Source organism: Eleginops maclovinus, chromosome 9 (genome assembly GCF_036324505.1).
Source record: "Eleginops maclovinus isolate JMC-PN-2008 ecotype Puerto Natales chromosome 9, JC_Emac_rtc_rv5, whole genome shotgun sequence".
In the NCBI taxonomy this organism is placed as follows: Eukaryota; Metazoa; Chordata; class Actinopteri; order Perciformes; family Eleginopidae; genus Eleginops; species Eleginops maclovinus.
This window is the reverse complement of record NC_086357.1, coordinates 16,433,359-16,452,733: the sequence shown is the minus strand read 5'-3', so window position 1 is coordinate 16,452,733 and position 19,375 is coordinate 16,433,359. Positions and strand designations below refer to the sequence as shown.

At 39.3% G+C, this 19,375-nt stretch overlaps 1 protein-coding gene across 1 annotated transcript in view; it reads right to left on the bottom strand.

Moving 5' to 3' along the window:
- Positions 1-19,375, bottom strand: part of LOC134869485 (adhesion G-protein coupled receptor D2) — a 79,250-nt gene that overhangs the window by 8,175 nt on the left and 51,700 nt on the right. The window contains exon 25 of the mRNA XM_063891142.1: positions 9,750-9,832. Within this exon, the coding sequence (XP_063747212.1) occupies positions 9,750-9,832 (83 nt within the window). The remainder of the gene's footprint in view (positions 1-9,749; positions 9,833-19,375) is intronic.

The window sequence follows — 19,375 nt, the reverse complement described above, 5'->3', positions numbered from 1 at the left end:
TCAGAACCCTTAAGAGGACTGAATCAAACAGAAAGAATATTTCCCTTCATCTTTGCCTCCCTCAATACCTCCGGTCTCTCCTTCTCTGTTTCAGCACCACAGAGAATTGCTGGCAGGCCTTTAGATGCTCTTAGATTGTCACTGTGAAGGGAAACTGATTATTTATTCTGCTGTCAATCCTTAAGGACAGCAACAGTTTTTTGTAAGAAATTGAAGACTCTTAAGAGACTGGGTCCTTTGCCAAAGGCTGCAATAACAGTATAGCAAAGGGTCCCATAAATGAACATCACAGACTTAAACACAGCTATGAGTGAAGGAGTTAGCTTTGGGAAATTTGCTCAGTATCTGTCTGGAGCTGTGGCTTTGTTTAAGGGAGGTCAAGAGTTGAACAGAAAAAATGACTAGAACTGAAAAGGCCTGATCCACACTCGTTATTATTTCCCCTAATTAACCTCTAATAATGTCAGCATTTTGATAATAGCGATTCTTTACTGTCTGGTTTGGGACATAACAGAAAACAGGTTTGCATGTACTTACCTTGTGTTGCAAAGACCTCTGCAGCTACAATCCAAACCACAGCACCATGGCCCAGCCCTAGGTGCGTGATATGTGGACATAGTAATAGTACAGGATGTAATAAATAAATACTTGCAATACTTCTACTGGGGTTATATAGGATGGCACATTTTTTATGGTCTTTCATTTTGGTCCAAAATGTTTGGCAAGGCTGTTTCTGCTGCTGTTTAATATTGTTAGACAAAAAAGCAACAGCTGGATGGGGGGCAGCCTTTATCCACCAGTGTTAAGTTACATGCATCCTTACTGTATGTCAAAAAGTGACTTTCAATCATTGAAATCACTTTTAGTTAAATAAGCCATTTAAAGTCAGGGATGTACTGTAGTGTCAGGACTAGGGCTGTACCCAAGGATTTGTTTTTTAATTGAATCGAAGGCTGGCTCACTTCCTCCACAACTCTAGGTTGCAGGGTGAAGGCGGCATTCCAGGGCCATGGAGAATAAAAAAAGTGTCAGGCCAATGTCAACAAACGATGACGGCTGTTAAAAGAAGAATAATCCATGAACTAAGTGTAAGGGGAGTGAAAAAAACCTATATTCCGGGTCAATCAACCACTGTAAAGGTGCCATTGAGCAAAGCATTTGTGTCGAGACTATGCAGGTGAAAAAGGTTTTTGCCCAAAAGAAAAAGGAAGATTTTATCCTCAGTTTGATAAAATACACGTTATTCCGTTACTATTTTAAGATAAATAAAATAAACAATTAAGAACATTTTATTGGTAACCAAGGCAACATTTTGTCAATATCCAAATACAAAAATGTATAATAGATGGCACAACATTGTTAAATTAACCTCCAGCACCTAATGCAAGATTGACAGCAAGAGCTCATGTTAACTGGCGTTTGACAAGTTCTCTCTCTGGGAGTGTACCAGCCTAACAGTGCATATCAAGCTCAGAGTCTAATGTGAGTTGAGTGATGTAAGGTGAGGTGAGGCTCTGTGAAGCCTGAGGCTCAACACCAAAGCACAGGGCAGCAGGCGGATCAATACTGGCTCAGCCACAGGCGAGTGAGGTCGGGGCGGTAGGCAGGGAGGAGACGACGCTTCACACAGACCTGGTTTGTCCTTCATGTGCATACACAGTTAAATACAACAAAAGGTTTAACATTGTTGCATTCCGCCTTCATCAAACTACAACTATATCAACTATAACTATATATATATATATATATATATATATATATATCAATGTGCTGGATATCCTGCACTGAGCTGTATAGTTATTTTATGTGTTTAGGTTTGATACAAGGACTAATATTAGTAACACTAATACTAATTATTTAGTGTTTATAAAATGAGACCTGAAATAAAAAGGGGGGATTTAAATCTATAATTTGTGTCACCATCTTTTATGTCACCGTAACTTAGTCTTATCCTCTCTATAACTACTGTCAGTTAAGCAAAAGTGAGTACACATGTAAAAGTAACATGAACCCTGCTCCCAGCAGTATTGCTGCTTTAACACCAAGCAGTTGCATTTGTTCACTATTTTCTTCTGATTTTGGGAGGACAGACACACCCAGTGTAGCCAAATCAGAAACAGACATCTAAAACTGATAAAAATGTCAGTTTGAATTTGTAAAAACTCATAAATAATGGATGTTTCAAGAAGGCAGGGGAGCATCTTCAATGAGCCCAGAGTGCCGAGCATGCTTTCTCATCTCCAAACCGAGAAGTCATCTTAATGACTGTGCTGGAGACCTCAGGGTCTCCATCAAACCACCCCCCATTTTTCAAAACCCCAACACCGGACCCCCCTCGTCAAGCTCGTCCGTGGTCCTAACCACCATATATTGTACAGAGAGGAACATGAGCCCTTAAATTAAACATTCACAGCAGCGGCCGCTGCCTGTTTTAAGCAAATCAGCAGAAAATGAAACAAACAGGGAACCTCAGGAAGATCCATGTGTGTGCAATGAGACATTTTAGGGGGGTGTCTCTTAAGTCTTGTGGAGAGCAGAAAACCAAAATAATGTCATTTTTCCTTATTTGTGTTTTGTGGATAAAGAAGCTGTTATCCAATGTTATCTATTTTGGAACATTTTATTTTTGTGAATAGAGCACTTTCTGGGCACTTGTGCGGGACAAAAAGAGGAAGATAAATAGTGTTTGTAATTATTTCTGTGAATAGTGGAGAGAGTACCTGAGAAAAGAAGTAGACAAAGGTTCTGGGCAGCATAGTATCCTGCATTATAAGGACTGGGGTCACCTCTGGGGAAGGATGATGGTGGGTGAGGTAGGGACCACTATCCCCCTCTCCTGACCTGAACTCAGACATAAACAGGAAATTGCCTACAGGAAGGAAGTCATATTTTCTTATAGCTGTACCCTGGATGAGGACATTATTGGGTCAGACATGCATTTTTTATAAATGTGTGCAATTTACTCCACATGTCACATGTCTGAAATTAGCAATTCAGTATTAAGCATAACCTTAAAAAATGTCACGACATGCAGACAAAGGCCGCTTTTTGTGTTTTGAATGAAACGATTGTCATTGTCTTTTCCTGTCGGAATCAAAAAAGTCTTTTCCTGCACCAGCCCCAGATAAAGCGTTTTGTCTCTTTGTTTTTGTTCTTGGAAGAAGATCAAAGCACCAGGTCCAGACTCGGGGCTTGTGATCTGTCAGGGCGCAGGGATTTATATGGCACTTGCATCCTACGATACTCATCACATCTGCAAGTCACAGCGATAAATCAGATTGGCAGGCTGCACAGCATTACATATATATGCTATGCCAGAATTTACTTTTGAGGCAAAGGTGTTTTTTTGCATATTGTTACAAGGAAAAAATACAGTTGCTCTGGAGTATCAAGCCTCTTTTCTCCGTTATTGATGAGTTATTTCACCCATCAGTGCAATACCTTAGAGACGTTCTCACAGGAACATGCTCACTTTTTACGCACAAAGATGAAGAGACCCGATCAATTTCTCTGTCTACCAAAGGGTGGTTAAACTGAAGCTGAGAGGTGGAAGCTGAGAATGGTGGGGGAGGGCAGGCCAGAGCCCTACAGGAAGTGATTTAATGTCCAAAAAGACATGCGCTTGTTTTTGCTCCGTCTCTTTCCTGTTGTGTTCTGATAGGGACTTCCTCTCCCCAGTGGGGATGGATACGGGTGTCATCCGTCCATCCATCCCACCCACCCATTCACACCTACACACAACTTACGGAAATATCCTTCTGCTGCAATGCCATCCTTGCAAAAAACACATCAGACCCTTTGGAAATTAGTAAAAATGTACACAAATAGTGTATAGCAAGACGGCGGACATTAACACATTAAAGACATCCTGACGCTTTCATAGAGATATAATGATTTGTTGTAAATGAAAAAGTAACAAAAGTTTAATCTTAAGAGCCTGAAAATGTCCCCAACTAGTAAAGAGAAGGTAAAAAAGTCGAGGGGTGAGAGGCCAAGAGGAAGCAGACATTTGTAACTTTGTGTGCGCACGAGCATCCCCATCCCCATCCATTTGCATGTGTGTGTGTGAGAGTGCATGAGCACCATGTATGGGCCGAGGGAGGCAGAGGGCTTGACCCCAGCCATGGTAACTCCAGGATGATCTCTTCCTGTCTGTCTCAGTATCTTTGCAACCAACTCCCTTCCTTTCCGCTCAAACACACAGAGCACACACGTTCATGTTACCATACTTCTGGACATCCCATCTCGAAGACATTCTCAACTATCGCTAACCCTTACCTAACCATGAACCTTGTTCTAACCCTTATTTACACTCTTATCTGTTTTTAAATAACAATACCATGCAATCCAAAATAAGCATAGGCTGAAAAATGAGTGTGAAGGTGACTGAAATGACACAAAGAAACAGTATCAACAAAAATTCAAACGTTAGCCTTAAAAAAGAAAGTATTGTAATGTTTGAAGTTTGAGTACAATTCACCATACTTGAATCATCAGTGGGCATTGGTCACCACACCAAGAAATTAGAAATAACAATCATTAATTGAAGTTGTAATGTTCCATGTCCATTAAACAATCTGATTAAATTATTCAAGTAGTTCAGAAGGAATACTAATTTAGTACAAAACGGTCAAAGTTTGATGGTAATATGTTTGACTAAAAAAGGAAAGGACTGGTAAAATGAAGTACTATCATTATCCTGATCACCTTTCTTTTTTTGAAACAGTTTTTCTCCTCTTGTTCAACTTAATAGATTCAAGCTAAACTTTTCTTTTTAGAAAATGAATTACTGTGTGGGTGTTTGTATGTCAACAGGTCTCTCTGGTGTTTCCACCACTGACCAAAGCACCCCACGCCACGATGCTTATCTGTGCTCTTCTCTGTTGAGGGATTTAATGCTGACTATCACACACACACACAGCGATTGCACAAACACAATGGCACACCTCGTCTGTTAGTCATTCTTGCCATCTACCAACACAATTGTACAAAGTGAGCCTCTATCTCTCACTCTCGCACGCACGCACGCACACACACACACACACACACACACACACACACACACACACACACACACACACACACCCCTACAGATGGAGGAAATAAAGTCAGCGTCTGCCTGTGTCTGCTGAGGATGTGAGGTGCAGTGATGGCACATTAACGATAGGACCCATGACAGCAGTATGTATCGGCTGCACTGAACAAAGCATGCAACCAGTTTGTAATTCAATGAGGATTGTTTAAGAGAAACAATGGCCTTCGGCCCCACTGAGGGTTAGAAAAGGGTGAGAAAGGTGAGTTTGCCAGTGGTAGCTGACCATTGTTTTTCTGTTTTAAGCAACGGATGATCCCGTGGGTTTGATGTTCCTAGATTAAAGTGTTGCTGTTGTGCAGCTACATCCGCTGTTGTTCAGGTACCTAACAAAAAAGGCTGACAATGAGTAGGATGGGAGGGGAACTCCCAGACATGCTCAGTTATGTGCCAAAAAGTATACTATGACTCATAGGTTTGTATTAAACAATGAATAATCAAGTAGGAAGAGTTTGATCAAACTGTCTTTGAAGAGTTTTGAGCCCTTCGCGTGACGTTTGGGAAATAACGGTCACTTTCGCAGTCTCTCTTATCAGTAGTCCTCACGTCAATTAAAACACAAATTAAGTGAAAATATCTGCTGGAGGCATCAGTTCTGCTATCGATACACCAACATTGTTTTGAAGGGATTCAGTCATATATAAAAATGTCTCTTGTAATTTCAAGTCATAGCTATGAAATAGATCATATATGTAGCCCTGCAAGAAATGTTACATTTGTGATTAAAACGTTCTATTTATTTGATACATGCTATATGTAACATTCTATACTCCTTTCTTCTTTAGCTGGGCCTGCTTATGTTTGTGTGTATATCTTCACTCTTGTATTTGCATTCCTTGCAGCCCATTTGGTCTATGCTAATGGAGTCTACTCAAGCAGAGCAGCAGGTCTTAATGAAAAACCTTTGGCTGGTGATCAGTGCTATTGATCAGGCTGAGCCCCAGCTTTAAGGAGGGCTAATTGATCAATCACCACTGGTTGCTTCAGATTAATGGAACATGACTGGTGCGCCCCTCAAGACATATCCACCACTCATGAAAAGGCCTGACTGAGTTTGCTATGAGTGTATGTGTCTGAGGTATAATCATTTACATCGTGCGTATGTTTAGGTGCATACAGTATACATATGTGAGAGAGTAGGAACAGCCTTAAATTAGAGTTTTATGAAAAACGAAGTGTGGCATTTTACCATTAGTTTTTTTTTTTTATAACAAAAGTGTCCTTTGATTATTTTTTAAGAAATGGGTTAAGTTTAAAATGACATCAGTGTGTATGTTTGTTTTCAGAATATATATTGGACTGTTATTAGCTTTTTACTACAAATTGGAAAAAAGCAAGATGATTTTTGTCCACCTGATATGATAGCCAGGGTGACCACAGGTGGAGAAATATGTGTGGTGTGGGGACACTTTAATCAACAGTGTGTAAAAAATACAACAAAACTTGCCCCACCTTGGTTAAAAGAGGCGCTAACTTTGATATGACTGTTTTTCTAAAGCTTTTTATTTAGAAAGCTTTTTAACCCCATGGTCTTGACTCAAATCAGTTCTAGAGACATTTTAATATATTGTTAAAATTATAATAAGTATATAACACATTTTTAAATGTATAATGCTTTGTATGTGTTAACAGTCTTGCTGGTCATATAGCTGATAGACATGACACCGGTGATACCCCAGTCAGGAAGAACTGAGGCACACAGGCTAAAACAGGAAGTTCTAACAACACACACACACACACACACACACACACACACACACACACACACACACACACACACACACACACACACACACACACACACACACACACACACACACACACACACACACACACACACACACACACACACACACACACACCCTTCCATTGAATGACTGACATGCTGGCTGGCTAGTGGTGGCTCCATGGAGGATTTGTGTCTGTATGTGTGTTTGGGGGATGGATGGAAGGTTCCAGCTGGCCTGTCATGGGACTCCCTATCGCGTGTGAATGGTGCTCAGAGGGAGCTATGGCTAACGGGTCCAACACTGAAACACTCAACAGGCTAGTGGAAAGGTCAACTGGGGTGAGTTTAGCAGTGCCAAAGCAGAGAATATTGTTTTCATGTTCCCTTCAACAGACCAAAAGTACCTATGGATTATTAATTTGTCTGCTTTTAAATTAATTAAGATTTTAAAACAGATTTTTGATAAATCAATATAAGGACTGAAAAAAAATCAATGACAATTCCAAAGGCTTTAAGTACAGATTACATAGACAGATACACTGGGCAATATATTCCACAGTTTAGGTTTTATTGTTACTACTTTACATTTACTTCTAGATTCTAATGTACGGACATTTTCGTCCATGAAGTTCATACCTTAAAATGACCCTATACACTTAATAAACAAAGTTAAGACATTCATGTCATATTAATATCTATACGGGTGAAAGGCATCATAGATCACGTTAATAATAAAACACACCTGAATTAATCTTCTAACAGCTTATAAATGATTGCCACTGGATCAGTTGCAATGCTAACCTTTATACACTTATTTTTATTGATCGCACATTTATTAATAGACGTATTATTATTAATAATGCCATAAATTACAATTACATAATTACATTTAATAGATAAAGGTATACTGTATGTCGTTACAAGCCCAACGCGCTCAAACACATACAAATTGGCATCATCAATATAAGTAGAACATTTGTTGTCACACCAAGCCGATGAAAAACATTTTAAAAAATGTTATTTTTATATTGAATCATCAGTTTCAAAACAGGCTAACTACTTCTGACATTTACAAAAATGATAACGCAGATCCGGCACCCTAAGCACAACCTTTCATGGCAGAGTCTCAAATAGCAACAAACCAGCCAGAACAGAATCTCCAACTCCTGCCTGCGCTGAAACCAGAGGACTGTGAAACACACACACACACACACACACACACACACACACACACACACACACACACACACACACACACACACACACACACACACACACACACACACACACACACACACACACACACACACACACACACACACACACACACACACACACACACACACACACACACACACACACACACACACACCATCTCCACCTCCTGTCATTTAGTTAACCTTGACCAACTAACCAGCCACACATAAACATTCACACCCTCCTATCCTTTGACTGACTTGCACATTTTGTGGAATGAGACCACACTTCCACCCAATAACCTCTGGTGTGAACTTAATTGTGTATACTCTGGTATTGAGTTTCGGAGCATGCCTGGGTCCCGTAGCGCTCAAAGAGAAACAGACGCGGTGAACTTGACAATGAGTGAGAGAGAGAGATAGAGTGAAAGAGAGAGGGAGCGGGAGACATGGACCACCCAACGGCTGCGAAGAAAAACAAAGCTGGGTGGAGAGCAGAGTCAGCTTCGATCACCTCGGAGGTAGGACAGTTGGACATTGTTGTGTGGTAGCAGTTCGACAAGGGTGAAAGAGGCAGAGGCAAAAAAAGCAGCAAGCTTAAAAGGTCAAAGCAAAAATGCTAAATCTGCTGTTTTGTTTGGATTAAGCCTATTTTAGATCATAGTGAGCTGTCATCATTCTTTAATAAGGGAAGTTCTTGGTTTTGTGATCTTAATGTGGTCAGACATTTGCCAGATGTGTTATAATATAACTAAATAAAAACATGAATTGGAACAGCTTTTTTAATTAGATTTCTTAAATGAGAATTTGTTCATCCTACTGGACTTGGAACCACTGATATGCCCTTAAGTTCTTAGTGCATCAAGCTCAAGCCCAAAGGATGCTCAGTTTACTCTATTGTAAAAAAAAACAAAGACAATATTGTTTAAGTGCTTGATTAAAAAAATGTATATATATATAGTTAGATTCATAGATAATTTCACCAAGAGAGAAAACAAAATACTTTAGATGAAGGAAGTAACTTGTTCAGGGAAGTATGTGTTGACGCTGTGCTAGTGTTGGCCACCAGGGGGATGAGGATATGCAGAGAGGCATTTTGAGGCATCAATTTGTTTCAGGAGAGGCAGTCAGTCAAGCACTGGTCAGCGTTTGTGTTGTGCGAGAAGTCTACTAATCCCTGTAAGTATTTCAACTGAAATTAATACTTTCAAATATTTTGCAAAACTAAGGTACAAAAACGTATACCAGTTAAGGAAAAGTACCTAACTAAATTGATAAAATTATAATGGATTAAATGACTACAAACATTCTGAATGAGCAATCATTGTGCAGCAAAAAAAAGCACAATGTATGGAAAACTCTATTGTAATGATATTAAATAATTAAAAACTTTTACTTTACTTTATTAAATAGTACAAAGGTTTACAATACAAATAATTCTAAAAATAAGTTAATATAATTTACTTCAGCATTAACTGGGAAAAATAACGCTCAATTGAATGAACTGTTCTGTACTAATTTAGTGAGAGGATTAACAGACCTGCTGCTGTTGAATGTGTTAACCCACCACAGTTATCACTCAGCCCCTGACTTCAGTCTGTTTTTGTCCTGAGGTCAAAGATCAAACGCTGCCTTTGACCCCTCGAACAGCCCTTGTTACCCAACGCTCAAAGTCCCACTCAAGTGGCTGATACACCCTGCTGTGTGAATGTGTGTGTAAGGAGTCAGTTACCTTTCTGTGCACATAATTGCCTTTGGAAGTTTGGCTCAAGGGACTCTCTAGTCTCTCTGGACCACAAGGAATGGACAGCTGACCTGAAGACAGACAGAAAGACACACAGATATAGATACAGACATTTAAGTCTGCCAATAACATTCAGCTGAAAAGTAACTGAATACACACATGCACACAGACTAGGACACTTGCTTGCAGCAATTCTGTGAGCAGAGGTGAGCATCTTGAAATCATGTTTCAATGAGTAATAACATATAAAAGAACAGTTTTCAAATATTTGAAGTTAATGAGACTTATTATTTAAGAACACCAATGTTTCCCTTTTAAAAATCCTAACATAACATTGTGGGAGAGATTTTTCATATTTGTACTGAATAATGATGCCGGCACAATCCAAGAGTAACATTCAACAGAGGACAGATGTGGTCTTACAGGTTCATTTGCATGTGCTGTATGCTCGTAAAGACGCATGCACTTTCATAATAGTACCAATTAAATGCAAAAGTTGCTGTTCTTTTTTTTGTGATTTCAGAACCACCATTTAGAAATAGACCACGCATTATACTACAATGTTAGACTTTGATTTCCAGAAAGTGCAGAAGGGATATGAACAATGTAACTTCTTTGTGTGTCAACAGGTAGTGTTGACCTACGGTAGCCTAAATCAACTATCACGAAAGCCTTGAGGAACAATTCTCACATTCAAGACAATTTTCAAGCTAATATTCAATACCTGTAAATATGAACATAGATGAGATGGCAGAAAAAGAGCAAAACTCTTTTAACAACTAACATATGTATTTAAGTAATTCACAGTTAGAATCATGAGTTTAATAGAAAAACAATGATCCAAGGAGTTCTCCCTTTTATGTGACCTATAACATGCACTGATAGGAACAGATTATTGAGAGAACAAGACAGAATCACAAAGTGTGCTGGAAGTGGAGTATTGTAAATTGGGGCCAATTCTAGCAGAAAAAACTGCTGACACTCATTTTACATTTCAGGCAATTAGCCAATGCTTACATACTGTATGGGGGTGTCTTGCAATGACTGAGCAGGTTCTGTAAGGGTAGTTAAAGAACACCTGACTTCTGACGAATTCAAGGTGAGGTAAGGTTTTCAACAAAAGCACAATTTTAATATACACTAATATTGTTGTAGCTACTATAGTCAGCTGTTGCTATGTGAAATTATTAAACTAGAATGAGATTATGACTATGTAAATGTGTATGTATCTATAATTATATGCAGTTTAACTACCGAAATAACTTAAAGGGGTTCAAACTGTAGGATGTCCTCATCTGTCTGACATGGTTTGATTTCAGTTCAGTGACTATGCTACAAATGGGCTATATTCACATGAAATGGTGAACAAACATTTTCGACTTTACCATATTCATGTTCCTAGCAGTGCAACAATCTGTATGTTAAACCTGAAAGTTGCACAGTTAGATATATGGACACAATCTCAATAGGTATATCATTGTCATGAACCCATCCGCCCCATCTGTCTGTCTACCTGCCTGTCTCTCTCCTCTCGTTCGCTGCCTGTCATGTGTGCTCCCCAATAGGCCTCCTGTGTTTGGATTAATCTCCCTGGTTGACTGCTGATCTGAAGGTGGGTCGGACGCCATCAACCAACACCAAAACTAATTTCACTGTGTCACTGCAAGACATCCCCGCCCACTATCCCACTGTCCAACACACACACACACACACACTGCAAAATATCTTCATCTGTCTCTGTCTCATCTACATGGAAGAGGGCAGGAGGGCGGGTGGCTAGTCCGAAGGAGAAAGGTCAGCGCATTGAAGGAGTACATCATTCTGAGGTGTCAGAGTCGCTCTATAGGAGAGCAGATGAAGGGGAGAGGATGGGATGGAGGGAGAGACGGAAAAAAGAAGGAGGGGGGTCTTTTTATATTTGTCTGGTTATTGGTTTTATGCCAAAAATTCGTCATGGCCTACATAGTTGGCTTGGATCCACTTTGGGCAAATTAATCATTCATCTGATTCTGTTTTGCTTTCACGTGTTGTCTTTGATTGTATTTTAATCATAAGAAAACTGCACACACACCCATACACATGTTACTCAAGATATTAATGGTCATTTGGTGGCTAAAAAACACAACAGAGGGTTTATTAAAACACCAGAAGCTGGTAGTGAAACACACACACATTTTTTGTCATTCAGAAATGATCACACTATGCATCCACCACACTTGCTGGCGTCTGGCAGGAGGTAAACAGCTTTTAATAGCATCAAACCCACTGCAGTTTGTTTGGGACCATCTGCCCAGTCTATTGTGTTCCTCTGTTGTGGCTCTTTGGAAGCCCATCGTGTGACAGCTGATGTATGGGCTCCTACAAAGCCCCTGGCCAGGCCCTCGGGATCCTGCCATACTGCTTTCTCCCTGCTATTATCAATTCCTTATTTTTCTCCTTCTTTGTCTACTTATTTTTCTTGTCCTCCGTCTATACATTTAGATCATGAGATTGAAATATACAGTCTTTCAGTGATGCTATGTCAGCTTAGTAGGGGTACGAGTAGGCAAACAGGGAATCAAGTGCTAGAAAGGGGATAAGCGTCAAAATCAGAAATGATCAACTGCTACTCAGTGTATAGAGTATGGTTATTTTATTGTTCGAATAATAATGATGATTTATGCAGAAAAAGGAAGGGTAAAAACCTCAATAGAGTAAGACATTTCAGTACGTAGCTTTAGAGGAAAGTTGATGCAGCTCCCCACTAGTTTGTGGATTAACTGTATCCAGATTTAAATTTGAAGTAATACATTTTCACAGAATCACAATGAATGTGTGAACTGTTAACTAGCAAGGTAAACAAAAGAAAATGTAGCATTGGCTTTATGACAGATTGCGTTACTAATGTGGGCTAGTTGTGAACTGTGCATTAGCATGAGCTAACCACTTTCCAGGGTTGATTCAGGACAGACACGCGCAATGAGTGCAATTGAAGAACAGGTGAAACTTGATTGGAAGGTAACTCCTAAAACACCTTGATGGACATACATCATGAATCCTACAACGCTAACAAAGTCTGAGCACCACCCACCTACACATTTCTCTGCCCAATTCAGTATCATATTCTTTTGTTTATAAAAAGAAAACTAGTGTCTCAGGTTCATTTGAGAGGTTGAGGGGTACACTTGAGTTGAGGGGTGGGGGTGAAAGCTGGGTTCAGGAAGTTTTCACTCCTTTCTTCCCAGGGTGCCCCTGGCCTCTCAACTACCAATCAAGTGCTGAAAGAAGCCAGATGCAGGCAGGATAAGCACCACCTAATAAGAGGCTATATTGAAAGCAGGCGGACGCTCATACGCTACAAGCTTAAAAGGAGTGTGCACACGCATGCACACATGTACACATGTGTAGTTGAATACATATGCACACACATGGTTAGGGCAGGTGTAATTATGGTGCACGATGACACACTTCAGAAAGAAGCGATCACTCACAGTCTTTACACACATGTGGACAAGCATGTGTACAAAAAAACAACACACACATATATAAACACACAGACACCCACACCAGATCATTTTTCCCTCTTTCTGACTTTAGTCCTCTACCACCATCCTAGAAAAATGTTAGCAGATGGCGGAAGATATGAATAATTTTGTGATATACCAATTATCAATTTAGAAAGACAGAACAGGATCCCCTATGGTTTAGGATCTGGTTGGTGTATGCTTTGGTGTGACCCTATGAAATAATATGAGGCTAAGCATAGAAACGTAGTCCTACACACATGCTAGAGAGTGATGATTGCACTAAACATTTGGGAGTCTAAATGTTGCTCACAAAAGCGACCCAAAAAATCTTCTTGAGGTTGAACTCTGTATACCCTAACTGGTTCATTAGCCCACAGATTTGTTTTATCTTAACATTTATGATATGAGGTTTCTTCTTGCCTTTTTTTTTTTTCGATCCCCATCAAGTATTAAAAGGCCAATTTTGCTTCCTTTGTATCCTGGAAGATATTCTGATGACATCTAGAGTGTATGTTGGCAGTGCTAAAACACTTCTCACCAACATTTAATCAGAAGAGAATGGCTCAACATCAACCAGTGTTGGTGGACTTCAGCCAAAACTGAAATCTGCACCAAAGAAAATATGGCATTACATTGGGCACACCGTTCTACAGTATGTGTATTACAGCAATGGACATATGTTTTTATTATTTGTAACTGCTTGTTTTGGGAACAAACACTTGAAGGCTGATTTGGGCTGCAACAGCTCTTTTTTATTTAGCAGTGCATTTGTGGGCTATGTAAATGAGCAGCGTACAAAATTTGAGAGTGCACCTGCTAACAAAAACATTTTTATTTTTATAAATTGATATAGATTACTTTATATGTCTTGCTTTAAGACATCTCTTCACTTGGTTCTAACCCTATGATGCAGGACAGTACCACTCTAAAATATTTAAGCAAACACTACAGGCAACAGGTAATAATGTTGGAAAGACAATTACTGTACTGATAAATATTGCTATATTATTTTACTTTCTTCAGTACAGTGATATAGAACATTTAGCACTCTAATATAATGTATGCCCTACTGTATCTGGTATGATAATTTGCTTTATTTCTTTCCTACCATATCCCTAAGCCTGCATCTTACATTTGAAATAATGTCCTTTTTTCAGCTTTTTCCAATGAATGCTGATGCAGATTTTTGGCTTGTGTAGACTGATGTTGCGCAGGAAAGAGTGAAGTGACACACAAATTATTTTGACAAAATATTATAAGCTTTAGTCATTTCTTCGTGTGCAAAAACATGTGAAAACAACTAGAACTTTTGAGTTTGCAACATCAGCCTTCTCTTTTTGTTTTTGTGCCTAATGTTTGTCAATCATTATCATTTTATGAGGCAGCCTAAAAATATGCTTTTTAAATACACTGTTTGACCCCAAAAGCAAAATGTATATGCAACCATATGCCAGCCTTTATAAAATGCCCCTTGGCAATCCATCCCTTCACACACAAAACATAACCATTAGTCCAGACGTAAACATCCCCCTGTGGCATAACACACCCAGTGTCCTGCTCTTACATCATCAGCAGCATCAAACGGAGAATCTATATTCTCCCCTCTGACTTTTCTTCATTTGAGTGACTATGAGGAGCAGCAGCAGCAGCTGCAGCCTCTTTCCCTGCTCGTGTTCAGCCGGGGGAAGGCAGTAGGTTTAGCAGGCGAGGCAGATTTATGGTGCTGGAGGTGACCTCTGGGGCCGTAACACGGTGATGGGTGAGTGGCTCTCAACAGTAAGCTACTGGCACTTGACAAAGTGCCCGAAGCAGAATGAATTTACTTCTCTTTTCCTCAATCATCAAGCAGCCACTGCCCTGACCCCCATCCTGACTGCTATAACAAGATCTCCCATCTCACAAGGGCCTGAAAAATTTACTGTCACATCTACTTTTCAATGAGCTCAAGTGAGCACTTCTTTCACCTTCAACAGAGCAGGTGCCGGTGTGGAGGAGGGCTAACCTGCCCATGTGTGTGTTTGTGTGTGTTTTATATATTGTGTGTGTAAGAGAGAGAGATAGAGAGAGGGAGACAGAATAAAGAAAAATCCTTTAGCACTTCCTACAAGAATGAAAAATAACTTTTAACTTACAAGTTCAACTCTATGAAGTCAAATTTGTAAGATCTTAATAAACTCTAAAAACGAAAAATAATCTGAAGAGAATTAAAACAACACATTTCCTGCTGCCCAATATGTATCACAATGCCACAATCTGAGCAACCATGGAGGACCCAGACACATGTTCACATCCACATACATACACAAGCACAAACACAAACACACGCTCAAGCACATGAAAAACAAACTGTATATTCTGTATACAGTTTATATTTAATATATATACATTTAAATGTTGGATAATAATCATATTCCTCTATAAATACAAACTGAATTGTTACAGCAGAAGAAAAAAAGGAAATGTGGAAAGATGCATGCAGCAATGGGCATGCAGCTCAGACTGGAACCTGAGGCGCTGCAATGAAGGCTTATGCCATAGCACACCGGAGACGTGCTTTACAAAAATAGCTACTGTCCAGTTGAACATACACACATATATGCATAGTTCCACTGGCTTGCTCCAACACTTGTAGAAAGTAGAATGGGAAGAATGGGGTTGCCAGGCAGGGACACAAAGGGCACCGCTATACGGATGTCACTAGAAACCTCTACCATTTATATTAGAAGTCAATTTACCTTATCACATCGTTTACACACACACACACACACACATAGACACACACACACACACACACACATAGACACACAGACACACACACACACAGACACAGACACAGACACACAGACACACAGACACACACACACACACACACACACACACACACACACACACACACACACACACACACACACACACACACACACACACACACACACACACACACACACACACGGCACTATTAAGTATGTGTTTGGCAGCTTTCATCAACTTGATGGCAATAGAGTTGGACTTAATGATCCTGAGATTTTTTTTTTTATATGCAGACTATAAATCTTGAAGCACACACTTTTAAATTTCACCTTTCTTGCACTCCAGTTGTTGAGGTTAAGTGACAATGGATGAGACATCGAGCAAAGAAGCTGAAATGTTGAGCAATAAAAAACAACAAACAAGCATTTCCTAAATTAAATCAAATTATATTTTAATTTAGTTTGGTTATCATTTTCAACCCTGTCATCTACAAAAGTTCATTACCAAAAACTAAATTGCCAGATTATGGTTAAACATGTTATTGATGTTAAAAAAGAAAACATGAATCACATGTACTTGGTAGAGTTTAGTAAATACATTGTGGATTGCCCTAAAATGTGCTTGTTTGTTCAATTATTTAACTTACAGAAGTACATCTATATAAGAACATCAACTTTGGTTTCAAAGGGAAAGGGAATAGCAGTTTTCTGGTTGCGTTAAGACTTTTTTTAAGTAAAAAAGTTATCCATGTGAAAATCTGTCCCCTTGAATCATGGCGGAAGTTTTTTTCAGAGGAACATATTTTTAAGATTATATTCAAGTAGATTAAACATTGTCTTTTAAACTCCTTGCCTACTCTTAAAACATATAACAGTTCAAACGTAATTGTGTCAACAAACTAACATACTGAAGAATATGTGGAGAAACTTGTTTAAATGCTGCATGAAATAATTCATGTCTATAACAGTAAAGGTACAAATCAATACACTGTATTAAAGGGAGTTGGTTATGCCATCATTTCATTTTGTCAACTTAGCTATTTAAAATGCCATAAGTAATTCAACCTCTTTTCTTTTATGAGCTGCTTTGTGTCCACCCTCACCCTCTGGGATAATGTTATCATGATAAGCCAATAAAAATCAATGATTAAACATGTGTAATTTTCCAGAGACGATGTATTAAAATTTATTGTCTCGCTCATCACAGCAGCCCAGGAGCGGCTGATACTCTGCGGGTTACAGCTGAAAGTAAAGGAGGGCATTAAAAGCCATTCAATAAGCCACTGTAAAATTGATCAGGCTATAAAGTTGCTACCCCCCCTGCTCCCCAACCACTCCAAACAGGGGAATGTGGCTGTGGAAGAGAGGAGTGACAGAGAGCATGACAAAAAAATAGAAAGAGGATTTTTAGGGAGTAAAAACTGTAAGTTAAATAACATACAAGGTAAGAGTAAAGTCATAAAGTATTTGGAACAAATACAATTAAACAGAACAAGAGGAGGTGGAATCATTTGCTGACAGAGACCACACTTTATAATCTAATAGCAGTTAAACAGTGTGAGTCACCATGTTATAATACTATTAAACCATAACAGATACTCTAAATAACACTCTGCAATGTACGGTACTCGCTGTACAATAATCTTTATTTATTTCCAGCCTTTTTTTTAAATTTACATTATTTATGTTCATAGGTTAAATTAAATAGAGAGCACCAACAATGTAATACATCTGCTCTGTGGGTTATAGGCTCACTGAATGCCTTTTCACCTAGACTTCAGAGTCAGTTACAACTTCACAGCTATAGTGGGATTTTTGATTATCCAATATAACGTATAATGATTTGTTCATTTAATGTGGTTGTGCACAAGCAAAATATTACAAGGGTATTATTGGCCAATAGCTTCAGATTATTGCAAACTAGTAGCAATGATGTCAAAGCCGAATGTTGATCTCTACAAATACAATTTCCATCTCATCAAAACCTCCCACAAAAACATTTAAGGGTGATTGAAGACCAACACCTCATGTCACTTGCAAAAGATAGATGTGCACATCTTCCCACAAACTTCAACAATTGCAAAAAGGTCTCAAAATTTACGAAAATACAACACGTCAACCATTGGAGATTTATTGTTTGATCATGTATATGGACAGTATTCCACTTGGGCCTTTCTACTGCTGTCTTCAAAATAAAAAATAAAAGAAATAGGTGAATTCAAGTAGCAAAGAGCGGTGCTGTCGGCTGAATCGGTGGCAGTGGCTCGGCAAACTGCGTTTTTCTTTTAACTTTCAATTCTCCTAAGCATCCGTGCTTCACAGCCCCTTGGGCTATTGCCTTTCTCAATCTGTCCCTGGAGAGGCAAGAGTTATGGTCCCTGTCGATTGAGGAGAAAGGGATGTTATTCCCCTGTCACCCCCTGGTCGCACCGCCATCCTCCCTGCCCTGATCTACGGCCTGACTCACCCCCCTTACCCCATTGCTCCCTCCCTCTTCCCCACTTTGCCTCATCGTAAGCTGTCGGCTATGTCGTTGCCATGGGCTGTTGAGATGAGAACGATGAAAAAATGTTCTCGGGGGGGAGGAGGCGGAGGTGCTGATATTGGTTTAGAGGTGCTATTGGCAGCTGCACGATGGTAGTAGTACGGAATGCTTTAGTACTGTGTTAAGACAGAAAATTGGTGTGTGTGTGTGTGTGTGTGTGTGTGTGTGTGTGTGTGTGTGTGTGAGAATATACAGGGAACACACAACAATGTATACAATTGGTAAAAATGAGTGATTCAAGCCTGAAATATGTTTATATTAAAATATTATGTAGTGCAGCTTTATACCACATAGTTAACAAGATAGAGTGTAGTCTTTAGTTAAGAAGGGGTGATGACGTGAGGTGGGTGGGGGGTAAAGTGTGAGACAGCTTGGCCCAGGGGAGGTGACCTGCCCCAGAGCACATGGAGGTCCTTATTTGACACCCTTAAAGTGGCGCAGTGACAGGGTTAAACATAAAAGACAGTTAGCTGATATTACGTGTGTTGCTGTGGGTTTGGTTTCATGTTGGGCAATTGATGGTAAAAAAAATATCTTATACATAAAATATTCTATAAATCATAATAGTGTTCAAAAAAAGTGTGAAGATTTAATATAATATGGATTTGATTTCATTTTTCGCCTAAAGTTCTCTTTAATTTCACAAGGTACATCCTTAATTCTTTACATGTGTAGCAGTAGCAAGTGTACAAGTGGCTCAGGATCTTAAACACTGAACATATCTGAATACATACAGCACTAACAATACTTCAAAATACTCTCCAAAACAATGACTCCACCCTCTGTTGAAAATGTCTGGACAGGGATAAAAGA